Here is a 27,528-nt window from a genome sequence, read left to right as displayed (position 1 = left end):
CATGTCATAATGAAGCGACATTTATGGTTCCACAGTCACAACAGACATCTAAGCGCAACCATATTGCTAAATGAGTCTAATAGTCTTACTTTATTTAATTTTTTTACTTTGAAAATTAAAGTACAGGTATGCAGGTTTTTGTTTTGTTTTTGTTTTTGCGTACGCAAACTTGCCTTGCCCCGTGAAGGCGCCCCGCGTCCATCAGCGTGGCCGCGCCTCCAGGTGTGCACAGGCGGAAGTGAGTCGTCACAACGCGACGGCGCCAGTCAGGCAGTTGTCGCTCCTCTGCTGCCACCAACTATGGCGAACAATGGCCAAACTCGCTACTGTCACCAGTTCTCCTACGTTGTTCTCAAATTCACCCTCTTCTCCTACGCCATCGTTTGGTGGGTGAGTCATTTTTGTCATTTTAAATGTTGTCGGCTTCTTGTTTTCGATTTGTTCTAACTTCTCTGCTGCTGAGTTTTTTTTTTCATTTTTCCGTGTGCGTGCTGTGCCAACAAAGAGAAGTTATCGAAAGCTGACGAACGTATTTAAAACTTTATTATTATTATTATTTCCCCCCCCCCCCCCATCAGTAAGTTGTAAGCGTCCAGCGGTTTCCCATAACAAAATGGGCACACCCTCTACTACACTTTTACCCTTGTTGCTGTCACCTCAATCAGTATAAACGGAAAGAAACATTGCTTAGCCTTACTTTTTACATTAATATCATAAACTATTTCACGAAAAGTGTTCAGCGGCCACCTGTCCTGTATATTTCTTTTTGTTGATGTGGAGCTTCTATTTCCCAGCTACCTTCTTGCAGGAGGGGTGGGGGGAGACACACACTCAACTGGTTCCCAGAAGTGTGCTTATCTTAATGTCAAGATAACCGTTGACCAAAATTGACCAAAAGTTTTCATACTGTTTGTCAGCTTGTAGCTGAACTGCACTATAGTGTTTCGGAAGTTACTATGTATCTAATATTAAAACGTGTTGGGTGATTTGTAAAAATGAAAGTGGGTGATTAAAAATGACTCTGCGCAGTGACTTTTCAAACGCCCTGTAGTTTACAGTGGTGTCAAACTTTACTGAATCATATTAAGGACTCTTCATAATAATAATAATGAGAATAATAATATTGAACAGTGGTGCCTGCATATATAAGTAATGTGACATACGGGTTTATGGAGATATCAGCTGTGATTTGTCCAATTATTATTTTTTGTTTGTCTGTTTCCCCCCACTTTGATTTGCGAGTAAAAATTAAATGATGAGTGCCTGTAATTGCAGCAAACTCCACTCAGTTCTCAGCACATGGCAGTTTGGCAGATAGTGTCTAATAATTCTTTCTAAAAAAGAAGCTTCTAGCTGTGCATTGTTTCTTCAGGGGAGGTTTAGTGTACAACTAAATACTGTACAAATGTTAACCCCAATAATAGGGACAGCTCTGATTACGATGCAATTCTACACCACTGCAAACCACAATGACATAAATAAACATTGTACTGTGTAGACCATGCATAGTCTTTTGGATTTCAATTTTTGTGTAAATTGGCAACAAATTGTAGCCTAATATTCACCTAAATCACAAAAATAGTTAGTCTTATCAAACTAATACCACAAATTTTATTTTTTTTCCACACTGTAACGTAAACATTCAGAGAGGGGGGGGGGGAGTAAGTGAACCCTTGGATTTAATAACTGCCTGACTCTCTTTTGGTAGTTTTAAAGTCACTTATTGGCCTTTTTTATTCTTGGAGGAGGAAACCCACAGTTGATATACCAAACGACCTAACTTAAGACTCTCAATGATGAAAACTTTTCCATTAAGTCCCTTGAGATAAATTACATATCACAAAGAGCCCTGATAGCTTCATTTTCTCTCTCACAAAGAAAAATCTTCTGCCCCGAAGACGGCATTTTTTGTCTTTCAAAGACAACTTAACAGGCTATTTTTGTAGAAACAGATGGCTGATTGACACTTCAAGTTCTGTTTACTTTCTGTATGATCCTTTTGATTGAAATGTGTATTAAAATTGACAATGAAAGAAATTAAAGGAGGGTGGTGGCGGTGCCGCTGCTGAAGTAATGTTTATTATGGCGAATACGTAAATGCTTTCCTGATAAAGTAGGCGAAACAGATGAATTGGCACTGTTTACATTCCGCCTTAATTTTCCTGCCACGCTGAGTCTCTGTGGAGTGTGGTTTATCTCCGCAAGATTCAGCACACAGTAATGAGCACTTTAGGTCATATTGTCACTTACTCCAGGAAATGCAGACTGACGCAAAGCTTCCAATGCTCTGTTACCATTTTAACACACAATATGCCCTAGTAGTTTACTTATACATTTCATTTTGTATTGAAGTTTATAAATTTAAAGTAAGAGTAATGATTTTTTTTCCCCACTCTACAATGATGTTTTGTACTGTACCAGTATTTCTCTGTATAATGCCCAGTGTTTCTTTAATGAAAACTACCAAGAATGTGAGGCATGTAGTTTTTTTTTTATTTTTTACCCTAAAAAATAAATGAAAATAATGATATAATTTATACCACCGCGTTCAGTACCAGCACAAACTTGTAAAATTCACCTTCCCTGTACTGTAAATGTCAATAAAATAGAGCTGCATGATATTTGGGGACCGGGGGTGCTTTTACTGTATAGAGCTCGTGCATGTGACATCACCATTTTCACGGCGCCATACTCATAAAAGAGCTGCTCGACAGTGTGGGGGACATTGAACCGGAATAGAATATTCACAATGCCCGAGACTTGTTGTGCTGTTGGTTGTTACACCCGAGACAGACATTCAAAGAGATCATTTTAAGGAATACCATCTGAAAATACGAGAAAAGATCGATGGACTTCAGCAATCAAACGTGATGGATGGTGCCCAACCAAATACACACGACTGTGTAGCAATCACTTCATTTCAGGTAGGAATTATTATTCTCAATCTCAAATTCCCAAGAAGTATTTATAATGCCAAGTTGGCTCATTTGAGAACAATGTGTTTATAAAAAAAAAAAAAAAAGACAGGGTGTAGTCTCCGGAAGAATGTTGCGGTCAGACAGACTTCGGTAAACCTCTCCCTGACACTTTTTAAAAATTCGTTAATATGCATTGCTCTCAAATGAGTCCAAAGCATATTTAAAAAAAGTAAATAAACTGTCGGTCACAGTGATCTTTACATATGTTAACGTGTGGCCGCAACACGCTTCCGTGTACGGGGGCTGAAGCTTATCCCAGCGGTTTATTTTCTTTTTTTTTTTTTTTAAATACACAGACTTCATATTTAAAAAAAAAAAAAAAAAAAGTCTTTCACAGAGAAGTTTACCGAAGCTTAACGTGGGGCGGCAACACGCTTCGTGTACAAGGAGCCGACTCACTGACTTCTTTTTTTTTTCCCCAATCATAGTTAATGAATGAGAGGTTGTGTAAAACCAGGGGTCATTTATTTAAATATTGGCATTTGTATTGAAAAAAATCTGAGTGGCTCCATCACTATGTGGGATTTATTCTTGATTGAGAACAGATCCAGCAACGAAGTATTTGTATGCGTCCAGACTTTTCTAAGCTTTCAAACTCTTCCGTGTAAATCTCGACGACTTACTCACCAGATCCATGTGTAGATCCAGTTGTCCAAGACAAGCGGAAACAGGTTAACGGTCCAATTTCCTATTGGCGAAAACATCGACTTCGGCATTAAATATGGGTGCTCCAATGCCATGTGTCCCTCATTTTTCCATGTACTGTACCTTCTTTTATTATCTCCTTCTTTTATTTATATTCTCCAACCGACTTAGCAATGAAGAATGCTTTGCTAGACTGTCAATATGGCCAGTCATGTGATTGTGGTGAAGTAGGTGCAGGAGCTATATATGTACAGTATATATACTCACAGGATTAAACAAAGAAAAAAAAGGGTTTATTTTTCCCAGGGTATTGGTCAGGATATTAAAATCAGTACGCTTTTGCATGATTACTACAGCTAAAGGAAAGTGAGAGTTCAGGGTGGTGATGACTCTCGGGGAAAAAAAACTGTTCCTTAGTCTTTTGGTCCTTGCTCTTGAGCATCTGTACCGCCTTCCAGATAGCAGGAGCTCAAACAGTTGAACATCAATGCTCCACATCCAACATGGCCACCATGTAGACATAAGAAGGTGTAGTATTTACTGTATATGTTCAACCCGAAAATACGTCAGTCTCTCCCTGTGCCAGCATTGCACCCCAGCTCTAGTACAGCAATGGCATCTTCTGGAACTCGCACACTTTGTCAGTAGCATTTTAAGTGATAAATGAAATCCATTTTCAAGCACGGTCCAGATTGTCCATTTAATCTGATATCCATTATATCGGGGTCCCTTTTATCGCGGTTTCACTCTATTGCACACGTGTGCATTGCGATTACTGTTTTCCAGCATCACTTCCTTGATGGCTGAAATTTAAGTTGAAGTGCCCTTTTGGATTTTAATGGTTATTGTTTTGATGACTCATTTACCCGAAACACAAATCTCATTGACTTTTATCCAGGCTGAAAAACATTCACTCTAAATGTAACATTTGCAAATCATTTGCTTTATAGTCACTGGAGTGATGTATGGTGAACAAACCCTAAAATCCCACTCTGTTCCCTCCAGCTGTTCTTTCATAATGCAAACGGTTTTAACATCAGATGTATGTATTTTGCAAAGACTCAAGTTATTACTAATGAAACCTGATCGAGGTTGCAACATGTCATGGGTGAAGGCCACAGCATACAGGCTTTAATTTGTCAGATCTAATCACATTATAACAAGGTTAATTGAAAAACTTGCATTTCCTGCTTGTACGTAGTTGAGGATTTAGCTACTGAATTTAAAATGTTAGAGACAGCATTCAAGGTGCAGCTTTAATGCTGCTCATCACGTAATTGCTGCAACATTTAAGTACAGCATACCTGTGTAATCCAGTGTGAGCCAACAGAATATATTTTCTGTGAGAAGAACCAAATATTAAAAACTGAGTTCTACAAAACTGCAAAGTTCAATCACAATAATAGACTTATCGGTTAATTGAAAATTAAGGCAATGTCACAAGGATCATTATCTTTGTTTTTGCAGGTATTTTTGTTGTATTGATCTGATTACCTCGTGTCCAGATGCCTATTCTTGAGTATCTACTTACCTTGAGGGCTTATTAATTGTCCTCTGAATGACTGGTGGGCAGTCCAGTGCTTACACTGCCTCTGGCCAATAATCAGATGGGATAGGCTCCAGCTCGCCCATAACTGACCATCCCAATTTGTTGTCACCATGTTAAAAGATCTACTGTTGGAATTCACCTCAGTGTGACTTTAATGCACGTATTTTGACTAGAACTAACCCTCATGGCTCAACAGACTATCTTCAAGAGGGACTGAATTCACACACTACATTTGGTCCAGTTAGGGGTAAGAAACCATTTCTGTTGCTCAATTCTTTCCATGTTATTTCGGTCTGGAAAGTTTCCATTACTCACATGTTCTAAAGTCAATCTGGCGTTATGTTGCATTTCCTCAGATTGCCACTGCTGAGTGCGTCTTTAACTTATCCAGGTGGATCCTCTTAATACTGGAACCCATTGAAACAGACATACTTTTTGGTTATTTCAATTAGCCTTAATGTGTTTGTGACATGCTTCCATCAAAATATCCCTAGTATCAAGAATTGAAGACAAGTTTCTTGCCATGGTGTAATTGGCTTGTTTTAGGGGTCAACTCGCACAAGGCAGCCAAACCTGATCCCGTCCCACATACATACTGTAATGCCAGGTCAATAGCAAGTCTGTCTTTTGCTAGAATAACAATCAATGAGCTAACCCATCAGTATGTTCCTGCTGACATTTGATTTCAGGTCTGGGTGGATATGGCCTAAAATGCATATAACAGAATCCCTTCACTGTAACAGTTTATACAGAGGATGAAATAAGTATTTAATGCCTCACCATTTTTCCTCATTAAATATGCTTCCAAAGGTACTATTGACCCGAAAGTTTGAAAACAGATGTTGGGAGCAACCCAAGTAATCCATACATAGAAAGTAGAACAAATGGGATTAAAATTAAATTGCGTGTAAAAATGTGAAATTACACTGGTATTGAGGTGTTTAATACTTGAAGAAAGGAAGGTGCAAAAGTGCATGGAAAACCAAGACCGCACCTAAAATCTGTCAATAACCAAACAGCAATTCCGCCCCTTGTCAGGGCAAATTAATATCAGATGCTTCAGTCCTAAGTGATGTCCACCAAAAAGGTCTTTTTGCCAAGGTGTGTGTCAAGACACTTCTCATGGTGGGTCAGCGCAAAGAGCTGTCTCAAGAGCTCTGCAAACTAATTGTTGCAAAAAATAACAATGGCACTAGTCACAGGCGCATCTAAGCTTCTGAATGTTCCAGTCGGTACGGTGGGGTCATAATACAGAAGTGGAAAGCAATCATACTGCCATAAATTTGCTTTGATCTGGTGCGCCTCACAAGATTTCCAACAGAAGAGTGCAAGGTGGGGGGGGGGGGGGGGGCATGTCAAAGCTTGTTTAAAGCGCCACTGTCATGCCTATAAACATTCTAAAATAGATATTCTAATGAAAAATACATATAACATTATTCTCTTCACATTATTACAAACTCCTTCTGAGCTTATTTGTTTTACTTTGATTGTATTTACTGTAGGTGTTTTCCAACATCAGGTGATATGTCCATCTCAACAGCATCTTTGGAAACGGTTATAATGAGGAAAACGTTACTCGTTTCAGCTGCTGTATATTGCCATGTAAAAATACTGGAAGTGTTTTTGAAAAGGTTGCATCGTCGTTTAGCTGAGCAAAATTGATTTTAGAAAAGCAAACATACTTTTAGAACGTTATGCACATCTAAACTAAAACTGCACTCTATTCTGCAAAAAATAAACCCTAATAATTAGATATTATACATTCATTTATATAATTGTCCTCATAGGACTTGTACGTGTGCTCGCTTGGCAGCTGTTGCACGTCTTCTCTGGCTTGCCCTGTTCTCTCCTTTTGCTCGGTGTGTCGCGTGATTAGCTATTCCTTGTCCTCCTTTGATCATAGAAATACTTGTCACAATGTCAGAGGTGAAACTTATTTGCCTCCACAGATGTGAGCATGTGATGGCCAGGTTTTCACCACGGAGGGACAATGTTTGGCTTCTCCAGCTACCAAGCCGCACCTTATAGCTGGGGCAAAGTAAGATAGTTTGGTGCCGAGCATTGGTAGTTGCAGAGCAACCTGGGAGGTAGGAGGCGGCATAAAGGGATAATGCAGACTCACGAACGACTGCCTGGTCGTCCACCTTCATAGTCACAGGTTTCAAGCTATTTTGAAACTGAGGCCGATGTGGTGATGTCATCAACCACCATTATTGCTATTGATCAGTAGAGTCCAGATTGGTTCCGTAGGCCAAACGTATGCCATCTACTGCATATACCTCATAAAGTGCATACACCATTTGGCCCTCTCCACTTCCAACTTGCCTGTCAGCGATTGTTAGTGTTACCAGACTGTGGTAACCAGGTGACTGCCCTTGGCTCAAAGACTACAATTGTAGTTTAATGGGCAGATTGATGTACAATGTTTGTGTGTGCGTGTGTGTTTGTTGGTGTGTAACACATCCATGCATCACTAAACGGTAACACCCCACACTTCACAAAGTAATTAAGTGCCAATTTATCAGAAGATAACTGGTACAACACCAGTCACTCACATTTGAAAAATGTATGGGTGTGGTCAGTCATGCCCGCAGATATAAAGTTGCGGGTGTGTGTTCTGTTTGTAATTATGAGTGTACCCCTTTAAGAGCGGAGGGGGCCGGTGTCAGGTAAACCAGGATGTAGAATTTGGTTGAGCAGCAGCTCGTTGTTAAGAGACCGTGTGCTTCCATGTATTAAAAAAAAAAAAAAAAAAAAAACAGGCTGTGGTTCACTGCGCTGGATCGGTTTTTATGTGCACTAAGAGTGTGCGACAAGTGCGCAGCTTAAAGGGAACATTGGTCAAGACTACACAAAATAAGCGACGTCTTTCAATATCGATTATTTCTACCCGTAAGAAATTTTACGCATGTGATTTTTCGTGCTCGACTGAGCAGATTTGCGAGTGAAATGGCGCACGGCACATAAGCGCCTGTCAAATCACAGTGACTACAAAACATTTTTTTGCATCAAACGAGCTATGCTTAACTCTTGCGAAACCACCACTGGCTTTTTCATCCATATCCGTCCAACATGTCCATAAATCACCAAGCCTATGAATCGCTTGTCATTTAGAGTAGAGGTGTGACGCACGGTCCTGCCAAACACAACCAGCGCCACATTGACAATTTAGCCAAACACTATTATTAGATGCTAATGCTGATAACAGTTTTGGCTAACACTGCAGCTCTGCTTACCTTCCCGGTAGTATTTGTCGACATTTCAAAGTGGTTGCTTCGCTCTGGAAGTTGAACCAGCCTAGCTGATCATGTCATTGGGTGAGGAACTCGTTGCAGTGGCCGGTATTGTCAATGTTTGCGGCGACCTGTTTGTGCACTGCTACTTTGAAATAATTAGCTGTTTTTTTTTAATAAAGGGATGAATCTTGAGAAAAGTTTTTATCCGTTTCATTGATATGTCTAAAGAAAATCAACGCATTAATCAGTTATTAAAATACCCAATACCCGCAGCCGTAAAAGTGTGGCAGGCACTCCAGACACAGCTATTTGTATTCGCCTTAACGTATGTTTTTCCCTGTCTGTTCAAACACACACACACAGTTGACAACACATTTGCATCATATTACACATTTTAAACTAATTGTAGTGTGTCTTTTGTGTTTTCAGTTGATAGGTGGCTTCATCCTGGCAATTGGTATATATGCCGAGGTGGAGAGGCAGCACTACAAGACCCTAGATGGGGTGTTTCTGGCCCCTGCTCTGATTCTCATTCTCCTGGGAATTGTCATGTTTGTTGTTTCGTTCATTGGCGTCTTGGCATCGCTCAGGGATAATCTAACTCTACTGAAGGTGGTGAGTAGTGCGCTAAGAGCTTCGCTCCCTTCGATTATGTATTTTTTGTTCATAAAATGTTCAGTAGTAGTTGTCGCTATTGGTACTGATAGTAACGACTTGCATATGGAAGTAAATTAGTGCCACCAGGATTTGAATTTGATATGCCACAGCAAACTGGATTTGAATTTGAAATGTAAAATGATCACATTTTCAATAGTTGCTCCAATTCGCAAGACTTGCAAATTCTAATTCAATTGTTACTAATCCAAAATAATAGTCCATTTGAGGAAAAATTGCTGCTTTTCCAGCTAGCTTGGTACTACTGGTTACCAAGCTATTCTAACTTTACAATCAACCTTCTCACGTTAAATTTGCCTTCATGCTGTTGTTGCCTTCTCCAGCAATTGCTCCTTTGTGGCTTTTGTTGTGGTGCTTCACAACAAGAAGAAAGAGCCCCGTTGGCAGGGAAACAGTTTGTGGAAATTTAGGACTGTGCAAGACAAGTGCGGAAACTGCGAGGTTAACCAAAGCTTGGCTCTGCAGGAACAGCGAGCACATGACTCATGGGATCTGCACCTGGGAGGAGGAGGGTGGCTTTTGTTTTTTTGGAGTTTGTTTAGGCACACAAACTATTGGTCAGTGTCAATGAACAATTGTAGGACATGGGAGACAATGCGGAAAAACGCTAATTCTCACACCATAGACTTTGTGCATCATTGTCATGAGGGGTCCGAAATGCCAGATTAGCAATTGTTAATTATGTTCCACTACACATGCTAACGTTATTTGAACGTGGACTCATAACTCAAATGATCGGCCCCGAGAGTGAACATGTGTGAGAGATGTCTGTCGGGTCAAAATCGGGCCACATTCTTGTAGTCTGTGCTTGGCATGACTCCCACCTTTGCCATTGTTCTGATGATTGCCGTCTTATTCAATCCAGTTCATGTACACACTGGTGGTGTGTCTCATCCTGGAGCTCCTGGGAGGAATTCTGGCACTAGTGTTCCGGAACCAGGTGAGTACTTAGGAAGAACATTTGATACAATTTATATTTGTATGACTTCAATTGCTTGGGTCTTTCTCGGCACCATACATCTCATTCAATCTCCACCACAAACTGTCATCTCTGTTAAAAGAATGATATAATACATTCTCATCTAAGTAAAATACAATTGCTAATTGGTGGTATTCACTTAAATGTTAGTGCTACTATCTCCAAATCCGAAGTTGGAATGTTTTATAAAATGGAAATAAAAACGGAATATATTGGTTTGCGAATACTTTTCAACTATTCTAGTAAATAAACTAAAAAGATGAGATTTGATGTTCAAACTAAATAACTTTTTTACCCCAAATATTCTATCATTTTGAATTTGTTGCCTGCACCACTTCCCCAAAAACCTGTGACAGGGGCAGTAATAGACTGGGAAAGTTGAAGAATGCTAACAAAACACGTGTTTCGGACTCTCCACTGGTGATCCCGTTAAGTGGAAACAGTTTTCATGATTAGGTATAAAAAGAGCACCCTGAAAGGCTCAGTTGTTCACAAGAATGGAGTGATGCTTGCCACGTTTTGAACATATACAGTCCATGCAAAAATGGGCCAACAGAAGGTTTCTCAACATACGGTTGCCAGGAATTTAGGGAGTTTATCATCCACAGTCCATAATATTAAAAACTTATGAGAATCTGGAGAAATCTCTGCACATGAGCAGCAAGGTTGAAAATCAGTTACTGTTTCAAAAAGTAGCATCATTGTGTAAAGGATATTGCTTTGTGAGCTCAGGAACTCTTCAGAAAGCCAGTGTCAGTGAATTTACCCAGTACATGGCTACATCTCCAAACGCAAGTTAAAATTATCCCATCAAAAGTGTAAGCTATACCTCAACAATACCCAGAAACGCTGCGGGCTTCTTTGATCCTGTGATCATCTGAGATGGACTGATGATGGAAAGCTGTGGTGTTGTCTGAAGAGTCCAGATTTCAAAATGTTTTTATGAATCCTGGATGCCATGTCCTCTGGGGCTAAGAGGAAAAGGACCGTCCGGATTATCAGTGCAAAGTAAAAAGCCAGCATCTGTGATGGTATGGACCATGCATTGGGCATCTTGGACATCCATTAAACCTGAATTGTACTTGTAGGGTTTGGAGTAATCAAACTCAAAAGAGTATCTGCTGCCTACCGCCCGCCCCTAAAAAGTTGATCAGTTTGATCTTTAAATATCTTACATTTTTTGTGTATTCAGTTGAGTATAGTATGGATGCACCATAACTATTTCCACCAATATGGAAAAAAAAATGTACCTTGTTTTTCTGCAATCAATACTCAGATGTTCAAATATTCATTTTTTTTTGTAAATGTAGATTTACGTTAGGTTATTTATGAACGTGAATTTGTGGCTAGGTGAAGACAGCTGGTGGCAATGTGGATTGCTGGTGTTGTGCGAAGTCATCAGATTAAAGTCATTAGTGGGTGCGCTCTCACGCCAACCCAGTTAAACAATGGAAGGCCGTTGCGTGTTTTGATGTTAATTCCATTTGTAGATTATCTGATTTATTGTCCAGTGAGCAAAGGTTGGAAAGAAAGTTGGATTGGAGTGGTGTTCTACATGGATTACCTTTTCCCTTAGCTGTTAGCCCATTGCAAGAGTCGTCCTTTTGCAAGTAGTCCAACTGACCCCGGTTGCTCCTCTGTGGGCTTCAGATGGTGGTCTTGCTGAGAGCTGCGATCCGAGGACTTAAACGCCAGGAGCATCGTAGTTATAAATTCAAAAGTCAGTAAATTATCATAATTTCAGCAAGTGCTTGTGATCATATACAGGTACTGGTTTACTGTTGGTATTCACTATTTTTAGTGTCGTAGGCAAAGATCTTTGATCCAAATATTCATGCCTGTTGCAAGCCAATATAACAGTCGGCAGTTGGGTGGCCTCCAGTGACCGCATGCGTCTGAAAGAGACGGATGGCTCTTGTTTTTTTATATTTTTTTTATGTCACACCTAGGGCTATGATGTCATTTTATCCAATATTGGTCCTGTAGTTATCGGGCATCTGTAAAATTTAGGTTGAAAAGGGGTTGTAAATTGTATTCTTGCCATTTACATTTTACACATTCCATCTCCATTGGAATTGAGGTCTTTATTTGTTTGAATTCTGACAGTACTCCACACACTCACGCGCCACTTCTGACAAGGCTTTCTGATGTCAAAAAAAATTTTGGATTGTTTTTAAATGGGAACAAATGAAAAGTGCCATGTGAGCTACCTTTCACACAGAACTTTCTTGTCTGTTTCCGGATGTTTGGACATATTAGTCTGATGTAATCCTGCCAGGCCAGATTGCAGTTGGCAGATGTGGGCTGTTAGACTGTCACATTTCGATTTCCACTTGATTGGATCAGTCACCTTGACAAACCGGGACTTATCTAAAGAAGCGTGTCACTCTGGCTTAGATTTGACAAAATGATTGAAACATGACGCTCACACATCTGTTCAAGTCTAAAATGTTTGATTTTCATCCTTTCCTTCCTGTCCAGACTGTGGATTTACTGAATAAGAACATACGAAGAGGCATCGTTAACTACTATGATGACTTGGACTTCAAAAACATCATGGACTACGTTCAGACAAAGGTACAGTCAAATTTTCATGTGCTGATGTATCAAAACTGAAGTATAAACCACCATAAACAACACTGATAAGCAATGAGCATTATAAGCCAGAACCATGACACGGGCGGGTAAACTTTACTTTTGGCAAACTTCGAAAAATATATGCAGTTGTCAATCTGTACCAGCTTCCAACTGTACAATTTTTATGCACTATTAAAAAGCCTGAGGCACAAGATCTTAGCAGCTTTTATCAAAGCACATAGCGGTGAATAGTCTGGTGGACAAAGAGCCCTCATGCATTAAGATTAGGCAGACTACAAAAACTCCACTGACAATGAATGCAGAAAAAGGCCAGCAAGGCTGCTTCACATCATGTATCGAAATGTGTAAATGATACAAGTAATCTTAAAGAAAAGAAGGGGTGAAAGCTAGGGATATACGTATCAACAGGGACCTTCCTCTGGAATTTCATACCTATTGTTAAATTATTTAGTTACAAGTATGAAATATTTTTTGACTCATGTTTTCCATTCATGTATTGATATCCATATGTCACATGATGGAGCATAATCAGTCTCACACGGTTCACCAACGTTCTTTAAAATGAGAGGTACAGTATTGCACTGATTGAAGTGCTACTAGTTTCATACATACCTGTTAATGTGCTCAAATTGCCTTTGTTCATATTAATATGGACATTCATCTTTATGAATGCACTGACAATGTGAATGATTTCTTACAATAATGGAAAGCAAGGTAGGATAAAGATAATCAGTTTGCAAACCCTTTCTGTGATTCTCCACACGTGCTACCATCTTCAAATGATCACTTCTACAACATTCCCCAAAAATCACAATGTTCCATCACTGCTGTGCTATTCTTAGAAAAGCTGTGTGCTTCTCATGTGACCCTGTGCGCGCAACTTGGTTCCACATAAGCACAGTGTTGGTGACCCCTTGTCCAGCAGGTTCGCTGCTTGAAGAAACGCGAACAATACAAGTGATGTACTAATAGTAGCATACACCTGCCTCGTTCAAATTTATTTGGTGGAAAATAATGTTCTGTGAATCAAATTTGGCGTTAACAGCAGTCCACTTCCATTCTGTCAGTGTCTATATTGCTTCTTGTGAAGATGGTTGGCAACTGACAAAGAAAAAGAGAACAACACTCGTCTGCCTTTTTTCATTCAGATTTTTATTTTGCAACTTTCTGTTCCGATCTGACCTGGACGCGCCAAAAACAATCAACCATAATGTGGGGGTGATATCTTAAAGTATATGACGGAAAATCATATTAGGAGGCTCAGCTTCAAAATTGATTTGTTGTTATAGGCTATAATCCCAAAAATAAGCACATGAAACCATGTTGTATCTGAAAGTTCACAAAAGTGTGAATCGTAAAATGTACAGTGCAGAGTTCGCTGGTAGCGTTGACATCTCACCATCTGCGTGTCTTTAAAAAGTTAATACGTCACTTTTTATTTCCTCGTTTTTGTGGGGCGCTTAAAAAACAAGCTTTTCTGTAATTTGCGGCATTCAACGAAGACAGATTTTCAGGGTGTAGCCATTGTTAGCCTGCTAACTTCACGCTGGAGCGGTAAATGGGGCTTTTTATGGACGCTAAACACAGGCAACTCTCAGCTGGGCCCCCAAACAAAATGACGTCACTGTTGTTACATATATCGTGGGGGAGTGATCTTGCGCTAAAAGCATAAGCCTCAGCTTCATGATATCTATACTTTACCACACTATGAGATATCTCAACAGTTCAGCACTATATTGTCTTTAAATATACATCTGCACGTACAGTACAAACCTTGGTACAATGCAGATGGGAATGTAAAGAGCATCTCCTGGTGAGATCAATTTCAAGAGCGGTCTCAGCCGTTAAGAAGAGAGCACGCTGAATTGTAGATAGAACTTCTGGCCTGCTGGCACCCTTAAGGTAAGTGTCACAATTCCACCTGTATCCTCTTTGCTGATGAGACTATCAGTCGTGATTAATTTGATGAACGCCCTCTTAGATTGCTGATCACTGATTCAATTTTTTTTAAAGTAGCATTATTTTGTGATTTATGCACACAAAAATTGTCAAATGTCCCTGAACATAAACCGTGCCTTGATTCAGCATTAGCAAGTCAGTGTTTTGTTATAAGACTACGTTGGACACATTCTGTGCCTAAAACATTTGTGAAAATCAATTTTGTCCTAATTATACGACATAAGCTATTTATCAGAACTTTCATTCCTCTATGTGCCCCCCATCAAATTGTCATATTTTGCATTAAAAAAAATGTTATATCAAAGACTCTCTCAGGTAGGTACAACAGGGTTAAAGTAATACAGTTTCTGTGTTCCTCCCCAAGTCGCACAGGTAAGCATTTTTATCTGCAGAGGGGAAAAAAAAAATCATCACCACAACTGGGTTAAGCCACAGTCATGTGGATAAGAATCAAATATATCTGCCAATTTGACTGCAGTGTGAGCAACTGTGATTACCAGCTGAATGTCAACAAAATATGTCCACCATATGCCTCGGTGAGAACTAAATGTTCGCACAGTTACATTGCATGAGGGTAAATGCCAAAGATGTAAAAAGCCTGTCAAAAAATTTTCATATTAGTACTGAGTAGGAATTATTTTACCAAGCCTCCAACATTGGAAGCACCGTTATCCATGTGAGGCACCTTCATGGATTGGTTCACATGACAACAGCTCTCGTGGATATTCTAGCAGTTTGCATGTTAAATGGAGGCTTAGTCAAAGCTTTAGGACTATCTGTGGCATTGCATGAAAAATAATCCAGAATTGTCTTACTTTATGTGGAACTGCCAATATTGTCTTTCTTTGAGACAATTTCATAGCTCGTGTGTAATACTTAAACCTGTTTAATCCATATGCCTACCCTGACAGCACCGTAATTTTTTTTTTTTGTCATTGTGCTCACTAATGCAGATTTTAACCTCAGATTTAAATCATACAAACAATCTCAATTTATTAAACTCGAAGCAACACATTTTTACTTTCTGGTGAATTTAATTGACTTAAAAGTGCGGACATTGCATCTTTTCCAGCGCTCCACGGTGGTAATCATTTGACAAAGGCAGGGATGACATGCCAATTAGTAGCCCAGTTAGTCGTTCTGGGTGCTCGTAAGCAGCCGGTCATCAGTCACTCCGTCAGGAGGGTGGGGTGGCGGGGTGCTTCGAAAATAATTTACTTCCTGCGCAGAAGTGCATCTAAGGATTGTCTCAAAGAAAAAGACATTTTGATTATTCCAGTTATGAATGGAACAATAAACATGACTCACTCAATCAGCAAAGTACAGTGACACTTTGTGGAGTCATTCTTCAGGGTTTTGAGTCTTGGTTGTGTTGCTTAGTTTCAAAAGATACATATATCACTTTCAGCAGGATGTTGGACGACACCTTAGCACATCTGCCTCTCAGTTCTGAGAACCTGTGTTAAAAGCCCCCCTCACCTGTGTGGAGTTTGCATGTTCTCCATGTGCCTGCATACGTTTTCTCCGGGTATTTTAAATTTATCGTTGTGACTGCAAGTGCCAATGTGTGGGATTTGCTGGTGACTAGGTCAGCGTGTATCCCGCCTCTCGCCCCGAGATAGCTGGGATAGACTCCAGCATGTCTGCAACCCACTTGATGATGAGCAGTGTGAAAAATGAATGAATGAATGAATGAATGAATATCATACTTTGGTTTTTCTCCGCCAGCAAAATTTCCTCAAGTACATAAAAAAAAATCATTTTACATCATTCACAGCAGATACAGCCTATAATTACAATGCAGTATATGGTGAAAGTCCGTTTTTACACAGAAAGTAATTGCACCAGAATTGGTTTAGCCTCTACTGCACCTTAGTTTTAGAAAAAAAATAAGCGAGAAAAAATTTCAAAACTGTGCTTGAAGTTGGATAAGTTCAGAGCGTAACTTCATGGCAGATTTGAGTTACCAGGTATGTTTGCATACTGATCTCACCACTTGGGAAAGTGCATACTAAATGGAGCAGACTTCTTCCTTTCTATCTCTCCTGTCTTTTTAGCCTTTTTTTCCCCCCTCATTTCTGTTTTCTTCAGCTCACTTTCCCACTTATGATAAAATATTTATTTGGTAAAAGGGCAACAAAGCACATCTTGTAGCACGGCTGCCAAGTTCCTCTGATCACGCATTCTGACAGAGACTCACTATGAAAAATCAGCAGGTGTTCCTTTATTGAATTTGTTGTGTTTGTCCCTTTTGGGCAATATTCACAGTGAGTGACCTCGACAGTAATGAATTTGTCTTGTCTTTTGTTGTCTAAACCAAACCAAAACTGAATCTGTGCAGTGCACCAAAGCATACATGCAGTTCGACACCTTTGGATTAATACCTGTAGATTTGCTTCCATTTTTCAAGATTTCTGTAGTGTATCCCATAAATCATGATGCATGGTAGATTAATTGAAAAATCTTATGCTCTGCTGTTCTTGTCTTTTTGTATCTGGATTTGTTTTTTTTTTTTTTTTAATATGTAAATATAGTGTGTGTATATAGACAAACAAGCGAGAGAGAGAAATGAAAGTCTCATAATTGCATGGAAATTAATTACTGTAAGTCTCCTTTCAGCACAAAACATTACTAATATCATTCCACGTACATACTGTAAATATAAAAGCCTTGTGTTTTGGATTTGCCTTCTCAATCAGATTGTTCCTGAGTATTTTGATTTGTGAATATTCTCTTCCCTGTTTTGTCTCTCAAAGTTTAAATGTTGTGGCGGCCAAGAGTACAAAGACTGGTCGGTCAACATGTACCATAACTGTTCTGCACTGGGTCCACTGGCCTGTGGAGTGCCTTATACCTGCTGCAATACCAAGGTGAGTAGCATAATGACATATTTTTAGCAACATAATAACCCTTTTTACATCACAATGTGCTTCAACTACAGCGGAGAAATTAAGTACAGTGGTGCCTTGGTTCTCGAACACAATCTGTTCCAGAAGGCTGGTTGAAAACCAAGGGACGTTTTCCCGTTACAATGAATGGAAAATGAAATAATGCGTTCCAAGCCTAAAAAAAATATACATTTTTTTTAAGCGATTTTGTTTTTTTGTTTTTTTTTTTAGCTTTTCCTGATAAACTGCATAGTAGAAATGCATGTATAGTTTAAATACTTTCTATAGTTAAATCATTTAAGAAATATATTTATTTTTTGCTTAAAATGTATGCTTTAGTATGCTAGCCTGGGAGTGCATTGCCATATCTGTAGCGACTTGCCCCCCAGCCTTGTACCTTTTTTTTTTTTTTTTTTTTTTTTTAATGAACAAAAGTGCAGAATAACTTTAAACAAGCAATAATGAGGGGGTTAAAAAAACACTTTATTTGCACAGAAAGTACGTAACATGGCAAAAAAAAATATTTGCAACTAGAGGTAGGGTTAATGTAACAAAAGAAAAAAAGCAATGCAAAACAACTGTTTCAAATGTTTTCGGTGGGGGTGACTCGCCCCTTTTTTTTTTAACAAAGAAAGAATCTAATGTAGACTGTTTCTGCCGTCTTTTGAGCAAATTCCTGAAGTGGCTCATCACAACGTCATTGAAATTTTGAAGTGCTCTGCAACATTCAGCTTTATTCAGGTGATGAAGTTCTACAAAATTATGGATGTCGTTCTATTTAGCGCAGATAGCTTTAATATCGGCACTTGAGACACATTTCTTGCCTTCAGCCTCATCAGACGACATTTCCCTCCTTTAACTCATGAAACAAAGGGAACAATGAACAACAACACCTATTCCAAGTCATTTTTCCTTTTACTTCTGGTACTTTACCTTAACTTAAGTTTTAAAAATCAGCACTTGCCTCTAGTTTCTGTCAGGTTTTTTTCTGGGTAAAGCAATTTTCCCTTTTGTTGGACACATAAAGCTTATCTTAAGGGCTTTACATTCACCGCCCCCACTGCTTTGATTATTTCAAAGGAACAGCGCTGCTGGGACGCCCACGATTGCCCATTTTTAGTCCCATTGGTGGGTCAGGCAGTTTAAAATGATGAGTATCAATTAACTAACTTTGTTTCATTGTGCGCTAGTCTTAACAACCATGCCAAGGCAAAATCTCACTGTGAATCTGTATAAGGTTTTGTTGTGATGGTAATTACAGACAGTTATGATGGTCGTTTTGTATTCGTGAGTAGAACACAAACCCACTCAAGGAAAGGAATTGGTACAAGTGAAGCCAAGGTCGCTCTCGAGAAAATTGCTTCAAGTTGACATCCCTGTTTTATTTCAATCTATTAATTAACATTATCTAAAGTGGTCAAAAAGGGCATAATTTCATCTTTCCTGAACATATATTTACGCGCCCGCAAACCCCAGAAACTGTGTTTCACTTTGTGTATACCATTATAGTAATGGCCATAATAGTGTGGACTTATGTTTAAAATGCTTCTCATGGATTATGATGATGATGATTACGCCTTTTCCATGCAGGACAAATTCTCAGGGATTTTTCGCCCACTTCAAACAGCAAATGGTATTTGATCTCTGTAATATCAACACCAGAACCTTTCACAGCTAAATGAGGTTGGGGATGGGGTAGGGAGGGGGGGGGCAGTTTGTTGTTAGATTTAATCAGGCTCATATGCTTCCAAATGTTGGTCCAAAAGCTTAGCTGCAGCACGGTACACCATCACCGAAGGATACCAGTTCTAACTTTCCTGAAGTTTCTCTAGCACCCTTCAGGCCAGCACTTTTACTCTCGCCACCTTTCCATTTGTTTTCTTCCATTAAGATTCCATTTGTATGTCCCTGAGACTTAGCACAAATGACCATGATGTACGGAGTAATAAATAAAAGCCGCACACATGGAAATTCATCATCTGTTACTACAAGCTGGCACTCTCACACTTTGACTCAAATGGCGTGTACGCAGCTGCTCTCTGTGCAGTCATGCCGAACAGTCAAATACTGAATTGATAACTATGTCTGGATATTCATCATCCTACCGAATTTGCGCAGATATTCAGCGCATCTGAGACCCAAGTCCGGAGGACTGCCAATTTGCTCAAGTATCCCCTTGTGGGGCATTGATATGAGCAAATGCAATATTCACACTCCTGATACTCAAATGTCAAGGATGGACTACCAAACTATAATCCTGCCCTCTGAAATTTTCTGTCTGTAGTCGAGAATTGTGCTTTGCAATCATTGCAATTATGTTCTGTCTTCCAAAATGATGCAACAACGATCTCAGTGAATATCCTACATGGCCTTATCGTTAAGCTCAGTTGACACACTGTTCATTCCCACTTGATTTCAAATCAGTTTCTTGTGCGTTTACTGGCGGTAATTCTATTTTATCCAATATTATTTTGGCCCGTGTTCCTGCCAAACATATCCTATTGTTCAAAGTGATGCAGCTAAGGTCTGATGATTAAACCCGTTAGAAGCCAGTTTGACAAAATGATTAATCATCTACCCTTCATCTCCTTTTCTGTGCCAGACGGCCAGATTGGTAGGAGCTCATCTTGGGGATATATAGTTGATTTGAATCTTTGTGGCAAGCAGTCTATTTTTCCTTGTATTTACCGGTAACTATATTTTCTCACATTCTTTTCTAATGTCCTAATTTTCATTTCATTTCTCCCCTGCAGCCAAATGAAGTCGCAAACACATTGTGTGGCTACAAGGTGTTGGAAAAAGAGGTACAGCTGATGAATGTGACGGAAAAACAAAAATTTTTACAGATGTGGTATTGCATTCGTTGGCAGCTGGAGTATCTTTTTAAAAGTGTCAGGCAAAGGCATACACCATTAAGTCAGCGTGCAGTCATCCAGCGAGTGCGTTTAACTTTCTATCGTCAAGCAGCTTTGCACCTGTTACTCTCGTTGAAATGCGCTCAATGTCTGTTGCTGCCCACACATTCTTTCTGACAAACACTTTTCAAGAGAATTGTTTGGTCAGTTGGTGGCAGTTTTAGTCGAGGATATGTTATCTCAGTCGACAGACACACTTTTGAGGTGTGTCGAAAGTTCCTGGCCTGGTTTCACAAAAGATATACTTCAAACCCAAAATACACACGGAGTTTTCCCTTCAGTATGGCCCTCACGATCAATCAGCACGTCTTTATCGAGGTCCCGTGGCTTTTGCTTTGTTCACTGCATAAGAAGAGGTGAGGGTTGAGGGAGGAGAACTTGTGGTTGCTTCACCATGACAGCGCACCTGTCCTCAGTGGCCTGAGCCATCCAACGGTTTTATTATTAGCTCTTTTCCCAGTTCAAAGGATGATCAAGGAAACCACTTTTCAAGCCGTAAACAACAAGATGGCCATCAAGTCTGCTGTGACGACAGCGCTGTGGACGATCCTTGAAGAAACAGAGACGGCAGTAGAAGTCGGGTAGTAGTAGAAGGGGTTACTTTGTAATGGAAAACTTTAGATTTGAAATGTACCTTTTGTGACACCAATCCTGGACTTTTCTGAATTAAAAAAAAATAATAATAATTTAAAAAAAAAAAAAAAAAAATATATATATATCTCGCTACAGGGTGAAAAACAATAGTTCTCTGTAAAATGTATTTCATTGCTGTTGTGTGCCAAAACAGCATTTGGGGTAACAGGTGGTGCTTGAACCCGGGTAATTTTGTCCAATCAGAAAACTGAAATTTCTAGAGAAGGCAGCATATTGGCCAATTCAATGAATAGGAGTCATATGCGGAGCCATAAATGTAATTGAATGTAGGAACACAGTACTGAAAGATTGTCTAAAGCTAAAAATAACAAAGCACCAAGTGGCCAGCTCATTTGCCGTCCTCCTCTGATGTTTTCTTTGGTTTCGTTATTCTTTCGCCGTTGCTTCCTCGTTAGCGCTTGGACCTGATCGACATGATCCACATCAGAGGCTGCACCGACGCTTTCTTCATTTGGCTGACGGACAACTACAAGATTATGGCAGTGCTGCTCCTAGGGATCTTGCTGCCTCAGGTACACACACTATGCTGTATCAATATTTTCATTTCATTTAACTGTCTATACATTCGCTGATCACACAGTGTCAGTCAGGCAAAATTCTCAAATAAGCCTGCTTTTCTAAATCCAAACTACTAGTAAAAAAATTTCTTTCTTGGAAGTTTGCCTATGTTAATTTCAAGCATGTCTCCTAATTCGACAGTCTGTGTCAAGCAGAGTGATTTAAATTGCTCCGACCCAGGTTCTACTTACGAACCACTTTGTGTAGTGAAATTTATTTCACGCTCATTGGTTTCACTTCTGACTCTTGTATGTTTCGGCTGTATTTGACAGGAAACTATTTTTCCACTGGAGCAGTTACTTATAAATAAAAGAACTCAATTCTGTATACATTTAGTGGCAGAGATTGGATCTTGAGTAATTGTGACTTTGACTCAAGTCAACTCTTACCTATTTTGGGGACAAAATAGATTTGACTCAGGACTTGCCATGTTTTGTACCTGCATTCAGATTTGATAAATTGGGCATTAATATCATTATTTGACCATTTCTATGTGACAAAAGGGGTTAGGGTCTACGCTAGGATGAAGGGCAAAGTTTATAAAACAGTGGTGAGGCCGGCCATGATGTACGGATTAGAGACAGTGGCTCTGAAGAAACAACAGGAAGCAGAACTTGAGGTAGGAGAAATGAAGATGCTTAGGTGGAGTGGATTGAACAGGCTGGATAGGATTAGAAATGAGCTCATTAGAGGGACAGCCAAAGTTGGATGTTTTGGATATTATCGATGGTTTGGACATGTTCAGAGCCGAGAGAGAGAGAGAGCGCGAGAGGAAGACCAGAGAAAAGGTTGATGGATGCTGTGAGGGAGGACATGAGAGCAGTGGGTCTTAGAGAGGAGGATGCACGAGATGGGCTTAGATGGAAACATCGCTGTGGCGACCCCTAATGGGACAAGCCGAAAGGAAAAGAAGAATCTTTATTGCATTAATGTTGGTCTTCTTTCTTTATTTGACTCATCACAGGGCTTGACTTGTCTTGTGACTCGACTTGTCTCCCTCCCAAGACGAAATGCCGTCATCGTTTGACTTAGACCTGTGCGACTTGATCCCATTTCTTGTATCTGAGCAAACGTATTGGGACACCTGTTGTAGGTGCAAAGGGAGGGCGTCCCCTTTGCACCCATAACCATGTGTAGTGGTGGGTCAGTTCGTAGAGCACTGTCCGGTGACCTAAGGGTCAGCGGTTTGAATCCCGGCCACTTGCAGCTCCTTGAATGGCAGCATCTCCCCATTGGGGGTGTGGGTGTGTGTGTGTGTGTGTGTGGTGTGTGTGTGTGTGTGTGTGTGGTGTGTGTGTGTGTGTGACTATAAAACCTCTGTAAAGTGCTTGGCCACGATAATGTGAAGCTATATAACTGCTCTCTATCTACCATATCAATGGTAATTCCTCAACATTTCACAGCTAGACTGCATGTGTTGTACAGTACTATATATACTGCAAATGTGATTCAGTTTTGCCTAGCCAAAAAGAAGTTTTAGATATCCACAGACATTTTTTCGAGAACAAATAACGAGAATTTTGCCGTTATGGATATCTGCCACTTAATTGTAAACATTCGTAATTCCACTTTGAGCTCTACAATTTGATTCTGACTAGTCGAAGACTTTTGACCAGATGTTGAAGTGCGCCGGGAATAGAAAAGAGCCTTCTCCAAATTGTTTCTACACAGTTGGAAGTCTCAATGTGTAGTATATAACACGTGGCCATCTTGTCCCTTCACTTCCCTCCATTTTCTCTCTGTAGTTCTTTGGGGTAGCCGTGAGCTGGCTGTACATCACTCGAGTGGAAGACTCCATTAGTGAGTACGGTCACTACACGGACGGCCTTCTGGGCTCAAACATACCGACCAGACACCTCAAGAGGCAGGGCCATATGGCCAAGTGGTTTAAGTGTATGCCGGAGTTCGACTAATGAAGATCGACAAGGTGAGAGATAATACTTACTTGAATCCTCTCAATCGGGAAAAAAAAAAATAAATCCACTTGGACTCAAACGTCTGGAGAACTTTTCTTCTCACCACTCAGAGACAAACACCATGAAGTGATACACTGAAGAAATCAAGATGTCCCCAAACCCTCCCTTCAAGTATTCACTTCTCGTGGCAACACCGAGCAGTACATCAATGCAAATTTTATACCACTTCAACAAATATGCCGCTCCACACTCCATAAACCACTCATCTCATCAGCTGAGCCTAGAGGTGAGAAACACTGGGGATTGCAGGATCCAAATGAAACTTTTTTTTTTAAAATACAATTTATTACTTGAACCTGTAGGAATTTTAAATCATTTTCTTATGCAATTTTATTTTCATTGCCCAGCCGCACGTTTGTATGTCCGTGTTATGTGATACTCAATGCTTTTTCATTAAGTGACCAAGGTAAAGTATCCTGGGATCTCTGGTTTATAAATATTCAATATTGTGCTCTTCTACCTTTGAACCTTTGTGATAAGTAAAAACCAAGCAGTGTGAAGTTTTTATGGGTCTTTTAAATTACGAACATAATTTAATTAAATTGCTGAGTTGTTTAAGGTATTAAATGAAAAGGTAGTTCTCAAAGTTTTTACACCAAATACCACCTAAAATAAAGTACTTAGCTCCCCAAGTACAGTTCGTGATGAATATTAAAATACAGTAGTGTAGTAGCTTGTGCTGATCAAAAATATCCTAAAGTACGTAATATTTTTATTATCTACTCAAATGATTCATCGTTTAAACAACGGTTTGATGCCATCAAAATCTTTTTTTTTTTTTTTTTTTCTATTTTATGTATAACAGGTCAAAATGCGTCTGAGGTTTTAAGTCTATCTACGTTTTTTTGAAGGGAATCTGTTCTGGTCTCTGCGAGCATAGCTATTTTTTAAATTTCATTTTATTTTATTTTTGCCTTTTGCATTCAGTCTGTTTGTGATGTAGATGGTTACAAATTGTTCAGATACCAGCCCACTTCATGGTTTGTATCCACCCACTCAATTTAGCTGTACGGCAACATGGCCTTTCTCGGTTCTAGCCGAGTGAGTCTATAAAGTTATACATTTGTTGGGTTTTACAACAATACTTAACTGTAATTTATAATGTAACTGTGGATGAGATTGAAGCTCACGGTCGTCCAATGCATGGGTGAACGTCTGTTCAAATGGATAGGAGTGCCGGACCAGCCTCTCAAATTTTTCACCCTCTTTCACTGGCTCACGTTCATGGGGTAATAATCCAATCCTTCTGATTCACAATGAGAGTAAGACCCCCACAGAGAAGGATCCAAAGGAGACTTTGCTCAGCCACTCGGGCCAATCACAACAGAGCTGTTTTCCATATTTAAATCAGTAAGGATCCAATCAGGGCAAAGCTTAGTAACATATCAAATATTATTAAGAAATCTATCTCAATTGCTAGGTGTAAAAGACCAATTAGGATACCTTGAAACAGGATCATGGGCATTTTCAACCCAAATTATCTTGCAAACTTGGTAAAAGGATATCAAAGATTATGAAAAATAAACATTGCATGTGAACTTTAAAAATGTGCTGAAATATATTTTGAAAATGCATTTAGTGATTCAATTCTAATGTACTGCACAAATGTTTAAAAAATGTACCTAAGGTAAAAAACAAATGATTAAATCTAAATGTATTTAACACAAGTTCACCGCAACTGAACTGTACTTGGGCAGTGAGTCTTTCGCATACCACTAGTGGTACCTGACCTACTGTAAACACTGAGAAGCTCCATAGTAGAACATTTAATTAAGAGAGAGTTTAATCAGTGCACACAATAATTAATGGACTGTAGTTGCAACACGCACAAGGTCTAGCTCTGGATTGCCTAATTGTGAAATTCGCTACCGAATAATATGCCTTTAAGGTACTACTGAAATTCACGTAAACACGACTGTTTCCTTAACTGTGTGTGTGTGTGTGTGTGTGTGTGTGTGTGTGTGTTTATATATATATATTTTTTTCATTTTTTTTTTATTCCTATTTTTACGTCATTTCCATCCTAAATCATCTCTTGATAGTATGATAGAACAACATCAGTCCACTGCCAGAATGTAATGCTCCACTTTAAATTGATTCATCTTGTATTTGTTTAACCTCTGTACATATATACCTCCCGATTGTTATTCATATTTTGTTCATAAATTATCAAATAATTTTAATCATGCATCCATTGATTGATGATGATGATGTGTGGAAGTTGCTAATCGTTCTTGCTTGTTTTTGTGCAGAGCATGAAGTGAAATTAAATGAGTGGTCTCATGTGGTTTTGACTTTAGTAGTTCTTGACAATGTATCTGGTACTAGTTGAGGCATTGAATAAATGTCTGAGGTCATGCAGTCTTGAGCTACTGGCTTTAATCTTCATGTTGAATGAAACCTCAGTCACCCAAGTTGTTGGGCTTAGCTGTTACATCCATGTGACATATTCCCTATTGTTGAAATCACGTAGACTAATTAAATTACTATTATTACATCTTTTATCCAATGGGCTCAAGATTAAAGTACTTCACACATAGTCTCGTATGGTTTCATGCGACATCTTTGCAAAGATCAAAATTCAATCCAAATTACTCGGTAAATGCCACCTGATTTTTGTGTTATAACAGTACAAGTCAATTGTATAAAGTGCTTTGTGGTTATTTTGTAGTCTGATTCCCCCACCCCCAATACACTATTCCTGCTGCTCAGTGGGCTGCCCACAGAGTGGTGTTTTAGCACTTTATATGTAAGGAAAGGAAAATATTTTACATTGCCAACAAGGAGGAACAAATTGTTTTGGAGGAAGTAGTTGTCCTATATTTCTGCAAAAGCACTCGGCTAAAAATAAAAAAAAAAAGGGGGGGGGAGAAAACCTCAAAGGGGCCTGTTGATTTGTATTCCAGTTATTGTACTCAAGTCCCAAGCAATTTTTTTGTCCTTTTGTCCAAATTAATTTCTGATAGTCCTTCTGCTTTGCAAAATGCAAAACATCATGTGCTCGATAGTCATACAGTAACCAGGAGACATGATCAAGAGCCAAGCGTATGAGATCGGACGTTTCACCACGTGGTTACCGCAACACTCATTCAGTTGGTCATTGTTTTAATAGCATCCTTTCCTATACAAAACAGGAAATATCTTCAAAGACAACCACAATGTGTCCCGCCAGACTTCCTGTGCCTCATACGTTCCAACACACAAAGGGATCACTGGGAATAAATGTACGCTGTTGCTCGACATTAGTGGAGAAGATCTTGGGCAGCATCATCAAAAGCATCATGTTTATACAGGGAGCCCTAATAGATATTATACCCTTCCCCCCCCATTTTGTTTCAGGTCTCATTTGGACAAACATGAGGCCATCAGCATTTGAAATCATAGGCTCTTGCAATTTTTGTAAGTACATCATTCCCCTTGCCCATGGCTGGTCAATTGACATTGAAGCACTGCTGCAAAATTGCCACCTGCCAAGAACTTTCTCCATCGCTGACTGTAGTTCAGATCCGTCCAGTGGAGTCCGAATAGATTTTACACGGCTTTGTGCAGACGCGTGCGCTTGCAGTTTGGTGGTTTCATTAGTGGTGTTCATAGCGGGCCCTCCGCTGCGTGGTTTGTCAAGAACAGATCTCATTTTAAGCAGCTCGCCATGGAAAACCCAACCTGTACCACCCATTAGAGCAGAGAGATATCCATTAAGATTGTCAGACTGGGGCTTAACTGCAGTCAGGACGGAAAAGCTTCCCGCCAGGTGGCAATTTTGCAGTGCTACTTCAGTTATAGTTGCCACGGGCAAGGGAATGATATGCTTGCAAAGACTAAATCACAGGTCTCAAACCTAAGGCCAGGGGGACAGATTCGGCCTGCCACACCATTTTAGGTGACCCGTGAAAGCAAATTTGCATCAACTTCCATGAT

General features: G+C 39.6%; 1 protein-coding gene across 1 annotated transcript; it reads left to right on the top strand.

Annotated features, from left to right (window-relative positions):
- The first annotated feature begins 24 nt into the window (after window positions 1-24).
- On the top strand, window positions 25-25,897 carry tspan15 (tetraspanin 15). The gene is made up of 9 exons (XM_061814309.1): window positions 25-390; window positions 8,838-9,023; window positions 9,949-10,023; window positions 12,544-12,639; window positions 17,376-17,489; window positions 20,261-20,311; window positions 21,472-21,588; window positions 23,380-23,561; window positions 23,661-25,897. The coding sequence occupies exons 1-8, from the start codon at window positions 301-303 to the stop codon at window positions 23,545-23,547; spliced, it is 897 nt and encodes a 298-aa protein (XP_061670293.1). The 5' UTR covers window positions 25-300; the 3' UTR covers window positions 23,548-23,561; window positions 23,661-25,897.
- The last annotated feature ends 1,631 nt before the right edge of the window (window positions 25,898-27,528 follow it).

Source organism: Syngnathoides biaculeatus, chromosome 3 (assembly GCF_019802595.1).
Source record: "Syngnathoides biaculeatus isolate LvHL_M chromosome 3, ASM1980259v1, whole genome shotgun sequence".
Taxonomy (NCBI): domain Eukaryota; kingdom Metazoa; phylum Chordata; class Actinopteri; order Syngnathiformes; family Syngnathidae; genus Syngnathoides; species Syngnathoides biaculeatus.
Note: the sequence above shows the minus strand (reverse complement) of the source record. Positions and strands in the feature narration are given on the sequence as shown.